The sequence below is a fragment of the Lichenostomus cassidix genome, chromosome 1 (assembly GCF_008360975.1).
Source record: "Lichenostomus cassidix isolate B80296 chromosome 1, HeHo_3.0, whole genome shotgun sequence".
NCBI lineage: Eukaryota > Metazoa > Chordata > Aves > Passeriformes > Meliphagidae > Lichenostomus > Lichenostomus cassidix.
In genome coordinates, this window is record NC_139479.1 from 61,215,103 (window position 1) to 61,233,581 (window position 18,479).

The window sequence follows — 18,479 nt, forward strand, 5'->3', positions numbered from 1 at the left end:
TTCTTGCTGTAATGTCCATATAGTCAACACAGGCTAAATGCTCACAAAATCCAACTTCCCACATGGCAATGGCCAGATGAGCAATGGGGACACTGAGAGACACGGATATGAGGCAGCCTGAGATGCGGTTTACCCTGCAGTACTGCAGAGGTCCTTTCACTGTATTTCCAATTGCTAGAGTTTGCCTTCTCTGTGCACAGCCATTCAAACTTTGTCTTCGCTTGAAGCACGTGTTGCATCCTTGCCTTTTTATGAATGGCAAGGCAAGGTGATGAAGTCCATTTTCCTAGGGCTGCTTTGTCTGATTCAAGCCTACTCAGCCATTTCCTCAGGGATTTCTGCAAATGCTGCTAGAGTCTGGGTAAAATCAAACAGCTGCTGTTTCTTTGGTTGTTGGTTTTGGGGCTTTTTCAGCATTTGTCTCTTCCCCTCCAAATGGATGCTGTCTCTCCAATAGAGGCAGTGTTCAGACCATGACAGAAATTATGTGCTGTGAAGACAATAAAAGTGAATTTACAAAGCAGGGGGTGATAATGCTGTTTGGATAAAGTAGCTAGGAGTCTGACTCCTGTGGAAGGTTAGCATAATCTGGGAGCTTCAGTCCTGTTTGCATTTTTGAACAGAAATCCCAGTTGCTGTATTTGGCTTATGAGAAAGAAAAAAATTAACTAGAGAAGAATTTCTTATGAGGTGAGGAGGATGCTCTGCCCTACTTCATTCAGTGTATGCCCAAGAATGTCCTTATTGGTTCACAGAGTCCTAAAACATCATAATTTCAATGGTACGTTCCTCTACTTCTCTTTCTTTCCCTTATTGCCTCTCTGCAGCTTCGACTGGGAGCCCTTTAAAAGCATAGTCTGTCTCTTCATTTCACACATAGCCAGTGCCCAGCATAACAGCTCCAGTCCTGGAGGAAGGCTGTGGAGTACAGGCTCAATACCAAACAATAATAATAACAGTAATAATAATATTAGATTATTATTATTATTATTATTATTCTATTCAAGTGCTTCATTCTTTTGTTATTCTGGAGCTACTGAAGATATCTCTCTTTTTTTTTTTCCTAAGAACACTGTAGCTTATTTTGTCTTTGCAACTTTGAACTGAGTCATGGCATTGCCTCAGGCCAGTTTAGAAAAATGCTGTTCTTATCTGCCCAGGGCAGAAGCTGGTGGAGAGCCTGTGGTATTACCCTTTCTGTTTCTCCTGCACAAGCTCTAAATGCATGAACTTGGGCTAAGAGAAACCAGTGAGTGGGACACAAACATGCGATGTGTGGCTCCTCCTGAGTTGAGCTGATGGAAACCTCCAGTGACCCCAGGAAATCTGCTGGCTAAAATGGTCCATGTCGGTCTCACTGCGAGCACAAAGAAAGAGGTCACCATCAGAAGCCAGACTGTCCAGCTGTGGCTGAGTAATCTGGGGTGCTGAACACCTCCAGGGAAATGAGGAATGCTTTGAAGTTTCTTTTCTTTTTTTGGATGAGTTGAAGGGATGCTGAAGGCATCCAGCACCCCCCAGCATTATACTTCAGCTGCACGAAGACACAGCATTAGTCAGAGCAATACCACAAATTTCCCGTCTGCTTCTGCCTGGTTCTGATAACAGCGAGGCTGTTTTTTCATTTCATTCAAAGGCCCAGTGTGAGCTGCAGAGATAAAATAAACAATGGTATTGACAGAGTAAAAAGATGCCTTTCATTACTACTTTATGGTTCAGCTACATGAGGAGGCATGGGAGCAGAGGCAGCAGCAGCACTAGAAAGAGGAAAATTTAAGCGTAATTGCACGCTTTTTCAAGTCAAGGGCCAAAGTCTGTTACAGCTTCTCACCTAAAACAAGAGGAGCAATTCCCCAACTGCTTTGTTTTGTTCTTAGCAGCTTGTGAAGACTGGCTTCTCAATCTAGATTTCTGGCTTTGAAAAACGGGAATAGGCTTCAGCGTGTAGAAGTTCCTGCATTTCTTTGTCATTCCTTTAAGAAGCACTAAAGTGCTGTAGCCAGTAGAGCTGTACCAGGCACTGCTAATTGTGTAAGTTTTTCTGAGTGACCATTCCAGGCATCTTTCCCCTACAGACACAGGGAAGTGGCCTGTATGCAGTTTGGAAACAGAGATATCCCATTCTCTGGCAGAGAACCCTGACAGCTGTAGACTGCTTTTTGTGTAACCTCAGTTCAGCTGATGCAGAGCATTCCACAAATTATATTGTGGCATTCCTGCATGGAATAAATCAATGTCCAGCCCAATTTTCTCTTTTCATATTTCTGCAGGGACTAGACTTTCTGCTCCCCTCCTGAAAGGGTTTGTCCCAGGTGGCTTCTGGCTTCTGCAACATAAGTGTGGTGAATTCCATGAGGACACAAGGACCAGAGTCAAAGGCAGTCACATTTAAACTGTAAGTAAAGGAGCTTCCATGTGCAACTCACATCCACTATTTTGATGGGATTGTTAGGAAGCACCACATATGGCCAAAAATATCACCCACATGTCACTCACGTTTGATCAAGATCAAGTTGCTCCTGTAAACCCATAACAAAAAGTCCTGGTCTAAAGTTGCATTAGCATTATTGCAGCTGACTGAATTAATTCTTTAAAAGTTGAAGCTGAACAATCTATTTCACCTTGATGCTTCAGATGTATAATTCCTTGCTGGTTTACTTGTCCTTGCTTTCCAGCTCCCTGCTCTTGGTGACTGGATGTTTAAGAAAACACAGATGGTGCCTGTGCATTCAAACATCATAAGAAGAAAATCAGCTTCACAAGTAAGGATCATGCAGAGCTGCCAGGTAGAGACAAGCAGGTATTTGGGAAATGAAGCATGTGCAAACAGTAGATCTGGAGGAAACAACCTAGAAGGGCTGTAACAAAACAGCTATTGCACATCCTGCCCATTCCATACTCCCAATAGCTCAAGGTCAGTCTGGAAAAAATCTTGTTATCCCCTGAAGGCTTTTTCATGGTTTATCTTTCTCACCTTTCAAAAAAACTAAACTGAGACACCAGGAAGTATCCAGCACAGAATAGAAGCATCCATTCAAGCACTGAAGGTACATTAGCCACTCCATTTCTAGTTGACATTCCCACTTAGAACATTTTCCCTTGTGGACAAGCCCTAAATATTATGTTGCTCTGGTACAAGGTGGTTTATTTATATGGCTTGATTTATACACATGTGGCTGTTTCAAACTGTGGATTTTAATAAACCGCACAACAGATCCCAAACAATAAAGATGAGTAATAAAGTCTGCATTAAACCTCACGCATTTGGGCACAGTTTCAGAATAACAAAAGGCTCTTGAAAACACCAAAGGTTAAGAAGTAAAGCAATGGCATCCTTCTTTTTGTTCTCTCAAAGAGCTTGGGAAAATTGACAGAAGTTGATATAGTGGTACACATTGCTAGCTTCAGAGGTATACAACAGCTATAAAACTACTTTAACTAGACAGGTAAACTGGGTTTGCAGCTACCTTGAGCTGCTGAGACTATCAATAAATCAAAGCCATAATTTACAATATGCGTGCAGGGTGGCACACTTGTATTACTTGGGTGAAGACAAGGAGCGGGGAGTGAACTGCTAAGGTCAAGGTGCCTTCTGTGAAGTCTCCTTCAAGCCGAAATTGTCAGTCACATGCTTTCACCTCGCATATATCCATTTCAATTGTGTTTAATATAAATGAGCATTACTCTCTGCCTTAATAAATGTCCAAGGGTTAGGAACTACCTTTTAGAAATGTCATTACAGTTTCTCAAGAAAATTTGGCACCTTTGTTCACCTGGTCACAAAAAACAAAAAGCCCTCCCCATCTTAGGTTTTAGCAGTCACCTTGATTCAGACATACCAGGTCACAGGCCAGCTCATGGGCCACTGCATAGAGATGTGCTGTGACACTGGGGACCTCAGAAAGGATTGCTGCTTGAGAAGGTCTCTGTCTCCTCAAGCAGCTCAATGTGGCAATATTGTCTAATTTCTTTAGGAAAGCCCCTGCTGGTATCTGGCACCATTTTGTACTCAGAAAATGTCTTCTTTTGTACATCTACACATTCAAACAACAAACAGCTGTCCATGTATACTCGCCTGCTACATCTCAAGGCACACAATGCATACTTTCCTTTTCATGTTGTATAAAAATTTCCTTGTTGCACACTGCCATCACATTATTTTCAATAGTTTTGACTTAATTAACCACACAAAATAATATTTATTCCTTCGGGCTACTGTGGTGCCCTGTGTGGATGTTTTCTCGAGGAAAATGAGCCACAGTGAGCCACTTGTGGCAGGGGGACCATGGGCTATGTCCTCCTCTGAGTATCAGGGATGAAAATGTGACTGGATCTTATATGAGGAGCTGGAGTTTAGCAACAGCTACTTCCACTTGAAAATACAGACAGGAGCTGCTAGGTCTGGCTTTGTGTTTGCTTGGTGTTTGACACTCACTATTATGGTTGTTACATCACTACATTTATTTGTTACGTCATTACATCATCATTTCCCCAGACCTGCAAACACTAAGCTGTTCTCTGCATGCACCTGAAAATGATATTCCCCTATTGACCCATCTCTAATAATGACAAACCTTTCACTGTTACAATTTTGTTGCTCCCAGAGTAGTGCCAGCCATACTTCCAATATGTGCAGGTTGCTGATGTGTGGCAGTACAAAGGCAGAAATTTCCACCTGGGAAAAGAGGATGTTGCAAACCTCTGTGTGGATTGGGAATCACCATCTGAGGCTGCATCTAGTTAGCATGAATCTTAAAAAGCTTCCACCTTTCCTAATCAGCGTGGCAGTGTCCCCAAAGTCCTGGGCTAGAATTTCTCCTCGCATCTGAGACCAGCACAGAACTCTTCCCTAGTGGCAGGTACATGTGTTGGCAGAGGCAGAAGTGGATGAGGAGCTTTCTCTCACAAATCCCCACATAAGACTTGTTTTTAGATGGATTTCCTCAAGAGCTAAATGAGTCACAGTGCTGGAGAAGCGTTGTCTCCTTTCAGCATCCCAAGAGTCTGTACTCACAGGACTGGAATCAGAGTGCATCGAGGCATTTTCCTTATCACTGCTGATAGACCAAATTTAGTTTTTTATTCAAGGGCACACACAGAGCTGAATTTATGTATCTTTCCCTTGGAACACTTCTTTTGGTCACACATGTTCTATTTAATACAAGTGAAAGGAAAACTAATTTAAATTTAACGTCACATAGGGGGGTGCCAGGTAACAGTTGGATTATTCTATTAATTTTGAAATGGCTTTGTTCTTGACAGCTCAGAAAATCTCTGAGGAAACATATTATTTAGCCTAGTAGGAGATTCATTCAATTCTTTTTATGTGAGAAAAGTATGGAGATACATTCAATTCTTTTTATGTGAGAAAAGTATGGTGAATGATAATTTATACCATAAATCATCTATTTCACTTTAGAAAAACAAGATCAGAGAAGTCTGTGTCTCCTAATGTTTCTCATTTATGTCCTCAGTTCTAAAGCCTATTTCATACAAGAACAGAAATATGTGTCTCCAAATTAATTTGTAGAACTCTGATAATAAATTAAATAGAAACAGGATTAGAGGAGAATTACAGGGAGGACAGTGAAAGAAATGAAGGACAGGTGCCCCTTTTTGACCCAACTGATTAGAAACCCCAGGCTTCAGAGTGGGCTGAGCTGTGAGAGAGGAAGCTGCTGATGGAGTTGCTTTCTGCTTTGGTATAATCTTCAAAATGTGCACACAGCCCTATTTCCTAAAGGCACCAAGAATCCAACAGCAGGAAGCAGTTTCTTTGCTTTTGGCTTTAAGTGCTTTTCCTGCCTATGCAGGAAAACTCCTTAAGTTCTCTTTCTTAGTTATGCTGCAGGACTTGTTTATGCTCTGGTTCTTCTAATTTTCTTGTTGGATTTTTCAAGCCTTCTGAGTATTTGAGGAAGACATAACCTTTTGCATAGCAATTTCCAGTGGAGCCTCTTCCCCACTATAGTCTTTGCTTTTCAACTAGTGATACTATTTTTTATTTGGGCAGAGGCTTCTTCCAAGGTATTTACTGGCTTCTCACAGAGATCTCCCACTGAGATTAGTTGCTATCCCTCTGTCTAAGATGGTTACCCAGTCACTAAAGGGAGTAGCAGAGGCGTACAGAAGTCTACACTTATCAAACAGCTAAAAATAAATTAAAAAAAGGTTTATAAACGTCCTGAAGAAATTTATTTTGAAAAAGGATTTAGGGACTGGGGATTTCAGATGATGCCATTCATGTGTGCAGCAGGGAGCAATGGTGTTCAGATGCTGGTGGTTTCAACTGAACAAGCTCAAAGAGGAAATTTTGCTATTGCAACCAAACCCTCTAAATTTGGTGCTAGCACAGGTTGGCACAGGCTGCCTTCACTGTCTGCTGACTGCAGTGGGCAGAGGGGAGGCCTTCAGGGGTAAGAAATTGCCAGACAAAACTCTGCTGCCTGGTCTGTTTTTTCATATGCAGGGATGCAGTCACATATCCCAAAGCTAGTCTTCATATCTCATTTTTTATAAATTCTTTTATTTATTTCTTAATGTACTTGTAGTTATTCCCAGGTAATGACCTCCTTGACCTATGATTGCACATTGCCTCATTTTGACTGAAGCTTTGAAGTGATTCTATCTTTGCAGAGTAAAAGTAGTCTTGCTTGGACTTAGCACACTTTCTGTAAGGGACACCTGCAGGAAAACCTTCACTTCTAGGGCCAGAAAATAGAGAGAATATGTGGAAACCTCAGAAAATTGAATGATTTTATCAATTTATAGAGAAATATTCTTGTAGATGATATGCACTTACGTTCAATCTACTGCTAATTTACTATAACATTTATATCTACTGAGAGACACAACTCTTCCTAGATAAGTAAGAAATACCAAACTGCCCAGTAAATGAAATTTCTTACAATATGGCTAAAGGACAAAACAATGTGTACCACATGCCATATTTTTTGCCAGGTCTCCCATGGATTTGTTGAAACTCCTTTTTACTGTGCTTGGTTAGACCTCATGGTCTGATTATGAATATTTTAGTGACATTAAACCTGGAGAAAGATGTCAAAAGACTCCAGCCCTAAACTCAGTATGCCAACATTTAGACAAAAAGTAAATGTCTTTGCCTTGTGTAGATTACTATGTAAATACAAGTAATTATAAATGCATCTACAGTGAAGAAGAGGGAGACAAGAAGACATCTGGGCCTGCTTTTGTAGCAGATGGTGAGCCAGAGCTGTTAAGCTCCAGGATGTCTAGAAGGTTAAAAGCTGATAATAGAGAGAGTCTAAAATTCCTTTTCTTGTTTACTGATCCAGAGGAACCCACTCAACCTGATCTCTGGTAAGAAGCATGCTACCACACCATGCAGAGCCAACTTACCCACATGAGACAGCACCAGCCCTCTGTTCCCCCTGTGAAAACTTAGCCCATCCTTAAAGATGGGATAAAGAAACATTAATGGGAGTGATTTGGCAATGTTTTTGCACCTCATTGCCACATCGCATCTGAGATGAAATTGCTCCTCTTGCAGTCTGGTCTTTGGTAAGTTTGAGACTTAGGATTGTCCCTGAATCTGGAAAGAGTGGAAAGTAAGGTGGTGTCTGGCTAAGTGTGGACAGGAAGCTGAGGAAGCAGCTTGCCTGGGGGATGCTGGCCCAGTCCAAGGTGGACAGCAGCTACAATTCTGCTGCCATTTGGGAGCTGGAAGGAAGCTGTGCTTGATGTTCTCCTCCAGGGGATGGAGGCTGATGACAGCTGTGTAACCCCTTCATCCACGGCGATTAGAAGTGATGAAAAGTGACTGACCTTACAACAAGGAGCTTAATATCTAATCTGAAAATTTCCAAGGGGTTCCAGCCTATCTCCGGGTCTCCAGCCTATCTCTGCACAGAGGCAGAAGGTTCTCCTCATTCTATTTAAGGCTGCTACTTCTGTGGCTCAGCAAAATGCAACAAAAGACATCAAACACTCTTTTTGTTTCTGCATACCCAATTAATGTTGTTTATATTGCATTGGTGTTTTTAAGTTCCTGGTATCAATGGCTTCATTTCTACTCAAAAGAAGTTACAAATTTATGGTTGTCGCTGGCCTAGGTAAATATGTTAATTTGCAAAGGAAAATAGCCTCTGTGAAGGATCAACTCCAGCAACCTCTGATATCCCTTCTGTTTAGCATAGGACCTTTATGTATTCCATGTCAGATGTCCTCGCAGTGTTCACTGTGCAGATTTGAGGATAATAGTGCTTTGAGAAGAAAGAAATACCAAACCTTTGTTATAGGATCTTCCTAGATCACACATTATCAGTTTGTCTGTTTAGCTATAAAGCTCCTAAAGGATCCTCGGGGCTAATTTATTGTGTGCTATACATGCTACATGCACAGTAATGCTTAAAAAAATACTTATAGGAGCAATAAGCTAGAAATTATGGAAAGATCTTAGCTATTCCACTACCATAAGCAAATAATGTGATGCCTCCTAGAGCAGTCTAAGTAACAAGATCCCCTAATATCCCAGCTTTTATGTCTGTGTCTTTTAATTATTACATGGTGTGATTTGTTGAACGCTGATAATTTACTTAACTCTGCCTTAATCCTTCACTGAACTGAATAGAGATTTCTGTTAGTATCTCTGAGATTTCCTCAGCAGTGCTACTTGGCCTCATTGTGTAGTTTAAAAGGAGACTGAATGTAGCTATCAGATAATTTTTTTAATTATTGTAATTTTTTTCTTACAGTAATTTCACACTCCATCTGAAGGGACAGATAACAAAAAATGTAATTCCTCTGGAGTTTCTAGACCTCAGATCATGTCCCAGTTGTTTCTCCATGCCTCTTTTTGTGGTTGCTTGCAGAAGCTGCTTAATAAGCAAATGGTCAGCTTCTTAGTAGTTATACAAGGAGACTGCAGCAATGGCTGGACAGTTATTGGAATAGATGTCTTGATGTGATGGATAATTTGGAAGGAAAAACAGAATGAGAAGCAGCTTAGAGACCTGCACAGGTCTGAATATGATGAGTCAGGATCCTGTGCTTTATGTTTCACTCTCCGCCCTGCAGCTAATGCCCTTCACCCTTTCTGAACTCTGTTAAACCAGTCAAGGCTCTGGTCACATTTACAAGATAACAGCGTTGAAGAAAAGATGAAAAGGGATTGTATCAGCCCATATTTCCCATCTGCTGGTGTCTGTGTGGGTGCTACAGCATGATCCCTAGGCTTATCTTTCTGTTAAATGTCACAAAGCACCTTGAAAATGAAAAAAATATATGAACTGTCCTTGCAACAAGAAATGCAGAAGTGACCTCCTCATGTCCTGCAGTGTTATGCAAGACGGATCTGCATATAACTGGGGAACTTTCAATCTAATACTTCTGAGTACTTCTGTGCTTGTAAGGGGAAATTTACACTGCTCACTCAGTGCACCTGGGACCTAAAATCACACAGTTTTTCTCTCAGGATACTCACAGTTCAGCTCAGTCTATGATCCTGGCAATAGCTGTCAATTTGACATTTCAAAACTCAGATCAAATACAAAAAATTGTAACAAGGGCTATGTTCTGCCAAAAGGAAATAACTCTTCCCACTGGGTGTGATTTACTTCCATCATAGAGGCAGGATTGAATACTGTGAAATACACAGATTCCAATTTTGATCAGGCAGAAAAGAGAGCCTTTATCACAATGCTACAGCCTGCTTTCAGGACATCACAGGAGCTCAACAAGCTATTTTCCATCAATGACCCTGGAGGACATCATATGAAAAATCACCTGACAGGTGTTTCTAAATTTGTTGCAGGTAACTAGGAATATGTTATTTCAGTTCTGACAAAACCCCTGGCTTTTATTAGCTGGGCTTAGAAGGAATGCCAGTGGCACCAGCCAGGTAATGTGTGGGGAAAGTTAATCACAGCCTAAATGTTCAATAGTTTGCAATGTTCCTGCTGATAAAGATAAATGTAAAGATTTAATTTTAAAGAATTCTGTGATACATGAACATTTCTTAACATCATAAAACATAACATTTGGCTTAATCAAATTTAATACATAAAGGAACTTGTGAAGTGGTTCTGTATAATTTTAAAATGAGTGAAATTTTCTCTTTTCTTGACATTTTCTTTTATGCAACATAGTGCTACTTTAACAGCACAATTTTTAATTTGGAAGGTGATTAAATGCAATTACAGTGTACAGATGACAGAGTTTATGAATCTCAAGATAATTCCTTGTACACTTCTTTTGTTCTCATTTGTATTGCATGTGGTCTATGCAGAAATCCCAACTCCTCTGACTAGAAATGCTCAAGTAATTTCTTGGTGAATATGGCATCCTCTTTTGAGTATGTATTGTTGTAGAGACCTACTGGAGAAAGACTAGAGCAAGCTTGTGAACAAGTCCATTCTTCACTTTGCAACACCTCACATTGCACTTCCTGCAGAAAAGGGTATCCTGAGGCAGGACCCAGTCTCATCCTTTCCCCTCTGCATGGGGAATCCATTCTGAATACTTGTATGTATTGCACACTGTGCCGGGAACATGACAGGCTAAAAAAATACAACCTTGCAGAGAAGGGGAGCAATTTATAATAGACACTGTGCTGTTACTGCCTTTTTTCTTAAAATGTTCCATATACACTGATGTACCCTACAGAGAGAGTCTGGCTGATTATAGGTCATATGGGCACCCACCAACAGTTACTTACTCATTCAAAAACCCTGATAATAGGACAGGCATGGTCCAAATGAACTTAATGCTTCTTTCCTGGTAGCTTAAAGAGGAAGTAGAACATGGTCCTTATGGTCTTCAAAACAAAGACCAGTTTAAAAAAAAAAAGACAACAAATTCTTTCATTAGCACTTTGACTAACCAGGTTCTTTCCACATAGATGTGCTATTAAAAATACAGCTTTACCATTTATAACTTGCCTGTAAAAATAAAACCAACGTAGAAAGAGATGCTACACAATAATGTCATGACCACTATTCATTCCTTTTTTTTTCACCTGTAAGGCAGAATGACTTCTTGCAAAAGAAGTTCTCACAGAATGAGTATGTGCCTTTTTAGACAAAACCGTTCATCTCATTGTGGTGTAATTACTCCATGAATATGGTAAATATATACATAATAATTATTCTTCCTTTGATGACACATATTTTCTTGTATAATGTGTTCCCCCTATCCAGATGAGTGTCTGGTTGCTCAATGTCTTTGGTTTGCAAATGTGTCACTATGGACACATGCCTGTGACTCATTTCTTTATCTCTGTGTTTCTGTATTTGGAGAATTTAGAAAGCAGTTCAATCATTAATATTCCTTTCAGCATTTTTTCCATAATGAAAAGTATAATGTTAGTAACACCTCCTTGTCAGATGAAAAAAACATATACAAGTTCAAAATGCAAGGTTTTTAAACCTTCACTGTTATGGGAGGGAGATATGTGTGGCAAGCTGATGGTCTGGTAGATGTGTTCACTCTTTTGGGAAGAACAAATGAAGCAAAGGGTTCTGTTACATGGGAAATACAAGAATAATTTACATCAATGAAGAAAGTAGATAGGATATTTATGTCTTGTTCTTAGAACAATCTTAAGTAATGCCTCATAACCAGAATACATGTGCTAGTCAAGTCAGAAATGTGCATCACAGCCCTGAATGTTCCTTTCCCATGGAACTGAACATTACCTTCCCCCAAACAACCTATACATGAAGGGTTTGTTTTCTCATTAGTTGTCACTACTGAAGGAGTCATTAGTATGGCAATGAACTTTCTGCTGATGTAATTGTTGCTTACTACTGAGCCTCATACATTGTGTGTCTATGAAGAAATACAATGAAGATTCCATTTCTGAGATGGTTCTGAAGGTCTAATACTTTATTCATGAAATTTCATGCCGACACCCTTCATTATAATTTATGCAAATTTCTCTATATGTTGTGCAATGATTTTTTACAACTTCATTTTATTTTTATGGTGGCATCTACATCCACGAATGGTAAAGGTCCCAGGGCTGCCCAAACACAAAACCTACAATGTTTGCCCCTGAGATCCTGCAGCTGGAGTGAGCAAACAGTATGTTTACTCTCTGAGAAATGGTTTCATGAGTATGATAAAAATAAAAGGAATGTTCCCTAGGGAAATTATTATAAAAACTGCTAAGAATGCAAAGTCAGGTCTTCAAAAAAAGAAATATAAGCAGAGTGAATGACTAGATGAGAAAGAAGGTAGTGTAGCAGATATTTAAAGTTTAGTTCCAGCACTTCCAAATTTAGGTGCTTAGCTTTAAATCTATATTGTCAGAGTACAGGTCAGTGTGTAATTATTTGCAATTTTATATATTTTGGCAGTATATTCCATGTTATAACAAATGGTCTTTTCCTATGCCAAAGCATCCCTTAAATTAGACTTGACTCAAGTGGCAAATGATGTCATCTGGAAGAAAGTGATGTGTAGTAGATTCGGGACAGGAACTCAGAGCCTGCAGTTGATTGGCTCTTTGTGCCTTTTGAAAACTGTAAAGGGATTTTCAAATGAAAGCTGTCCTTCACAGAAAGAAGACTGAGCCTAAGGAGGCCAAAGCTGTCAGCAAAACACAATCCAGAGGCACTGGTAGTTGAATTCTCCCTACCCCTGCTGCTTCCCTGGCCCTTCCTAAGTTGTAAGGCAGTAAGAAGTCATGCAGAGAAATTGTAGGCTGCCTGTGAAGGAGGTGTAAGCCTCTGTGTCAGCATGAAATATCACACTGCCAAATTATCTGTGAGCTCAGTTGCACTGGACTTGATTTTTACACCTGGAGCTAACTTCACTCTGCTCTTTAAAGTACATTGTTTCACATGCTACAGTGTTTCTCATTTGTGAAGTCTCAAAAGCAATGGCAAAATTTTAGAGTTATGTGGTGGGAGGTATTTTACCAGCTTCATCCAGATCCATGTTGGGCTTTTTTTTCTGCATGAAAAGTACTGAATAAATCTAAGTTGTTAGTGACTGGGGAGTGCAGAGACTGCCTGAAGGCAGTGAACAGATGTGTAGGCTGAGTGAGAAATGATAAGAGAAAGCTTAGAGTGCCTGGGCTTCATCAGACTTCACATCACTTAGACCATTAACAGAGGAATAGAGAGAAATAAGAACTGAGGAATGTTATGTATAAGGACTTAACATTCATGCCTGTAATTCTTTTATGTTACCCTTTTAAGGAGGAAATGATGCACTGTTGGTCTCTTGCAGAGCAATGCGTTTGTTAGGCCCATTTAGGACTCAAAGATATTTTACATGTATTTTTTAGTATAGGCTCTATTTACAATTCGATAGATTCCAGTTCTATTCAAAATTCTACTTTTTTCTAGCAGGGGGAAATGCTTGGGCTTTTTACACCTGTTCTCAATAATGACTTCTGTGCTTTAAAACAAATTGAATAATTTTCAGGGTTTAATGAGCTTTTGCCTTCAACAGCTACAAATAATCTAATTATCTAGCCACTGTGCATACTGGATGATTTAAGATTTAAAGACATGATTAGAATCTGTTACAGTAATTAGAATCTATTTTAAACCAATTGCCTGTGGCATTACATGGTCTAGTGAAACAAAGGCTTCTGGCTAAAAGCTCTTCTTCCACTAAATGTAAAAACAAATGTTAGCACAATTGTTTTTTTAAACTGAGAAAATCAAGATTGCAGAAGTCAAGTAAATGAAACTATCTGTGCTTTTTTTCTGCTGTTTTTTAAATGCTTCATATGTCACTGAAGCCAATGGAAGGAAGATCACTGACTGCCTTTGGTTAAAATCTACTGAATATATTTGTGTATTTAGTGAATAAAAGGAAAATTACAAATTTGGTGAACAAAAGTGTAAATAATTAGGGACACTTGAAGTTATAATCTAGGTGGGTTGGGAAGCACTAGAAGAGCTTCTTCAGGCCCCCAAATCAGCTAGAACCCCTGCTGGAGTTTTAGCTCCAGCTAGAACTCAGGAGTCAGTGAGCAGGTGAATAAGGGCAATCCAGCTGATATAATGTTGCTTGATTTCCAGAAAGTTCTGAAAATACTGTTTTGTCAAAGGCTGTTAGTGTAATTAAGTTCTAATGACAATAGAAGAAAGATCTTCTTGTAGAAAAAGAATGGGTTGAAAGACAAGTAGTAGGATTAAGCAGTTTGTTTCCATATTGAGGGTAGTAGAAGGCAGTATCTGACAGCCCTGTGTGTTCATCAGTGCTGTTCAGTTCAGCCTGAGCTGTTTGCATGGTCAGTGGAACTGATTAAATGTGCTGCCAGCACACAGCTGTTGGCTGTTTCCCCCCCTTTTCCTCTGCTAAAATGAACCTATACACGGGGGAACACAACATCTTTCATTTTTTTCTCTTGCTTTTTACACTCCATCTCATACATCAGGAGAGTTCACAGGTTACCAGCTCAGCTGCAAACTACAGGAGCATGGGGAAGTCAAAGGGTGTCTATCTGAGGCTGGAGAGCAAAACCTTGGATCTGAATCTGTGAGTGAGATGGTAGGCACACCGTGTGCCGTGGAGAGTGTGTTGTGCCCAACACCAGCTCTGCCTGTGCCCGCTATCATAAAATGGTTCGAGATGGGAAGGACCCTCAAGATAATCTCATTCCAGCTCCCCTACCCCAGAGGTAGGGACACCTTCCACTAGGCCAGGTTGCTCAGAGCCCCATGCCTTGAGCATTTCCAGGGATGCAGCATCCACAGCTTTTCTGGGCAACCTATGCCAGTGTCTTACCATCCTCATTTCACTCATCCCAGTGAGAGTTCTCAGCCATAGCTATGTGACAATACAAAGAGTTAAATAATTTATAGCCCTGTCACTCTAAGTAGCACTGAGAGCCTGGAGGCTGTTAAATGATACATGGAGTACCTCTTTGTTCAGAAAGCATTTCGTATTAGTAACTGATATAGAAAGCACCTTTAGAAACCCATTTCCTACATATTCTTAGTTGGATGGTGGCAGATCAGAGGATAAGGGTTGATGACTGGCAGCAGGTTGCTTGGGCAATCTGGGATCTGTCAAGGTTCCTTATAGTACTGGAATTTTCCTTTATTCTGTTGATACAGCAATATGGCACAGTGCAAACTCAGTCCAGCCTGGCAGTGACTGGCTCATCAATTTCCTACAGCTTCCTATGTGTTTGCTTTCTTACCTGTCCTCTGGAGCACATCCCATTTGCCATAGCTTGCTGCCAGGTTGGAAACAGACCAGTCTCCCTTCAGCTGGTCTCCCTGTGCCCCTTGCTTCCATGAGACTGGAAACCATCTGAGCATCACTTCATTCCTGCCCACCTAAATATGCTTGCCTACGTTCATTTATACCTATTTAACCTTCTCACTGTTTTGCTGACACGTGATGTGTGAATGAGATGGAGTTTACCCTATAACTCTTCCTGTTTTCCTGACATCCACTGTTCCCTTACACATGTCCTTATCCAGCTGCAGTAAAGCAGGACTCTATCCTCTTCACTCATGCCACACTTGAGTGATTTCCAATAAAATAAGGAGTTGTATTTTTCAGAGCTGTATAAATAGGGACCACGTTGCTATCACTTGCCATAATAACAACAAGTAACATCTGTGACTCATCACTGTTAGAAGAAAGTTTCTCCAGAGAGCAGAAAAGGTGTTTTTACAATGGGTATGATATCAGTTATTACTGCAAAGAAAAACTATAACCTTTGAAAAGGAATATCAAGCTATCAAAGAAATGAACCCTCCCGCTACAGGACATAAATCATGTTCTAACTAATAGGGCTAAAATAACACTTTTTTTCCCTGGATTCCTTTTAATACAGAGCTAATTCAGATACTCTGTCAATAAGTCCCTGTCTGAGAAAAGATGCTGAGCAGGGTGGACCACTGGTTTGCCCCTGAAATGGTCATTCTGATCTTTCTGTGAATTTGTGTTTAAAAAGGACAGTAATTTCACACACACCAAGCACAAGGCACCACACATAAGTGCAGACAAACACAGTATGCACAATTTTAAGAAATGCTTGACTTATATATAGAAATACACTGAAAATACTTGCACTTAGCAGTGTCAAAAATTGGGAAAAATGGACAGAGTAATACATTTTTGACTGAATTAATTAAAATGTGACTGTAGAAGAGACAAGATATATTTCATTTAATGTAAATGAAGACATCTACATCTGAGTTCCCATAGACATCCTTTACAGCTGAGAGCTAGATATTTTTAGGGTGGGATTCACCTGGCCTTTGCTAGGCATCTACATCTGATCAGCAGAATGCACCCCAGAGCCACACACTGTTGAACCTCATCAGGTTGTGGAGGACGGAGAAGTTTCCTCCTGTTGAGTGAGGACTCCCAGTATTTCTTCCTGTGCAGCAGAAGATACAGCTATTATAAATCCTAACAATCCTAGGCTGTTTTTTCTCAGGCTGTGGGCCAGGCTGGCAGCGTGTTAGGCATCATCTCCTTTCCCTTCTCTTGGAAGAGTGGTGAGGGATCACAGTTACCACTTTCAGTAATTTGTATTAGCCAGGGAAGCGGCTATTTACCTTTGATTGCTGACATCTCACATCTCTTCCAGAGCAATACAGTGAATTTTTCCTGCCTCTGAATAAGTGGGCTGCCAATACTCAAGAGTCTACAAAACCACAAGAGCTGAAGGAGGACTGTGTCTTCAAAGTATTTGAGAACCTCCACACCAGGTGTATGAGGAGATCCCTAATGGCATCAGATGCCAGACTCTTCCAACTCCCATGCCATAACACTGCTCTGGATGGGCTGCCACCATGGGAATGAAAGATCAGTGTTCCCATGCCTAGTTTTGAGGCTCTGGGTTTTGCCAGTGCAGAAAGAGATTCATGTACTGGGTCATTCAGAATACCTATTGTAGACTGTAACTCTGAACTGTATTCTAGAGAGACTCCTCTCATTCACACTATACACAGTATCTGTTGTCTCCTAAATAGGATGCATAAATTCCCCACCACACACACTGAAAAAGGCAGAGAAGATCTGCCCATGAGAAAAATCTCTAAGCAAATGACCCTAATAGGAAATTGGGAACAACTGACTTACATAAAACAGGGAAATACTGTTTTCAGTTGATGTACTTTTTCCTTTTCAGATTTTTAGGAAATGATGGATAATCAGTTTGGGAAATAAACACATCTTTAAAGCAAACTTGAATTCAGTCATGCTATCACTGATATATATTCTTTCAGTGCTGCTCAGTTCTCCTCCATTTCCCACTGTTGTTGTTGATTTCCATTGCATAATTACTACATTACAGCACTTGGACTGTGAAAAGCAAAATACTGCAGGCAGAGAATAAAGTTTTAGACTGCAGTATATATGTCAAATCCTCTCAAGAGCTGGAAATCTGCAATTACATGCTGAAATATTGCCTCACTTACCAACTGATATGGTCCAAACAGCAATTATTTTAGCAAAAGCCTTCGTTCTTGAGTTAAAGCGGCTGTGGTGGATGGGATTTCGAATGGCAATGTAGCGATCCAGTGAGATGGCACAGAGGTGCATGATGGACGCAGTGGAGAAGAGCACGTCCAAGTAGATCCAAATGGCACAGAGCTTTCTAGGTAGAGGCCATTCGTATCCTGCACGAGAGAAAGTTGGCATCAGCTAAAGATGTGGAAGGTATCTTTTGTTGTGACACTTGTCTTAGTGCATTTATCTTTCTAGGATAGTAGTAAGTACTAAGTAGTAGTAAGTGATACATTTAGAAGCTGCCTGACGCTGTTTTAAGAAAACATTTTTATTTGCTTGCAGCCTTTTAACTGTAGCTTTTGGGGTTAACTCTGCTTCTTTCCCAGGCTACAGGCAGCATATGTTTTTTCTTTTTAATTCTATTTGCATAATGCTAGTGCTTGATGCTATAATTAAACCTTTTTGGCAGCAAATCTATGGAAAGAGAAGTAATTTTATCATCGTAAACCTGCAAGTTCTCAATTTTGTCTTTGGACTTTTTATCCATGTAATTACTGCATTATCAACACCTGCTGATATGCCAAGCTGCCTTAATTCTGAAAGTAAAACTTCAGATTTAATGGCAGCTAAAGAAAAAATAATTGTTGCATACCAGTGATATTTATCTCACCTGTCTTTAGGCCTCTACCACATACCTAAATAAGAATATTCCCTCTGTCGATGAATATTGATAGGCTCCTCCAGGGAATGCAATCCAAACCAGATGCATTAGTGTTTACCAATATCAAACCTACTGCTTCTTTGCTGCAAATTAAACCCTTACTTTTTCCATGTTCTTTCCACTACCTATGAAGATTAATTGATTACTTTCCTTTCTCGAAGCTGTTGGGAGATGGCTATCACATCTTGCCTAGTTTTGTGTTTATTTTTTTGTTTTCCAGTCTAAGAAAAGCCAAGTACTTTATCTTATTCTTACAGGTCATGCTTTTAAAACTTTTGTACTTCTACTTTCTCTGCCCTGGAATCTGTTTAATTTATCTGCATCTTGTATACCATTCACTGACTAA

At 40.1% G+C, this 18,479-nt stretch overlaps 1 protein-coding gene and 1 long non-coding RNA gene across 5 annotated transcripts in view; one reads left to right on the forward strand and one right to left on the reverse strand.

Moving 5' to 3' along the window:
- Positions 1-18,479, forward strand: part of LOC146444727 (uncharacterized) — a 74,593-nt gene that overhangs the window by 13,367 nt on the left and 42,747 nt on the right. For both annotated transcript variants that reach the window (XR_014851976.1, XR_014851982.1), the window contains exons 2-3: positions 2,271-2,395; positions 2,676-2,786. This is a non-coding gene — a long non-coding RNA (uncharacterized LOC146444727). The remainder of the gene's footprint in view (positions 1-2,270; positions 2,396-2,675; positions 2,787-18,479) is intronic.
- Positions 1-18,479, reverse strand: part of HTR2A (5-hydroxytryptamine receptor 2A) — a 28,588-nt gene that overhangs the window by 5,454 nt on the left and 4,655 nt on the right. For all 3 annotated transcript variants that reach the window (XM_085059881.1, XM_085059880.1, XM_085059877.1), the window contains one exon: positions 17,382-17,582. In XM_085059881.1, coding sequence (XP_084916007.1) covers positions 17,382-17,582 — 201 coding nt within the window. The remainder of the gene's footprint in view (positions 1-17,381; positions 17,583-18,479) is intronic.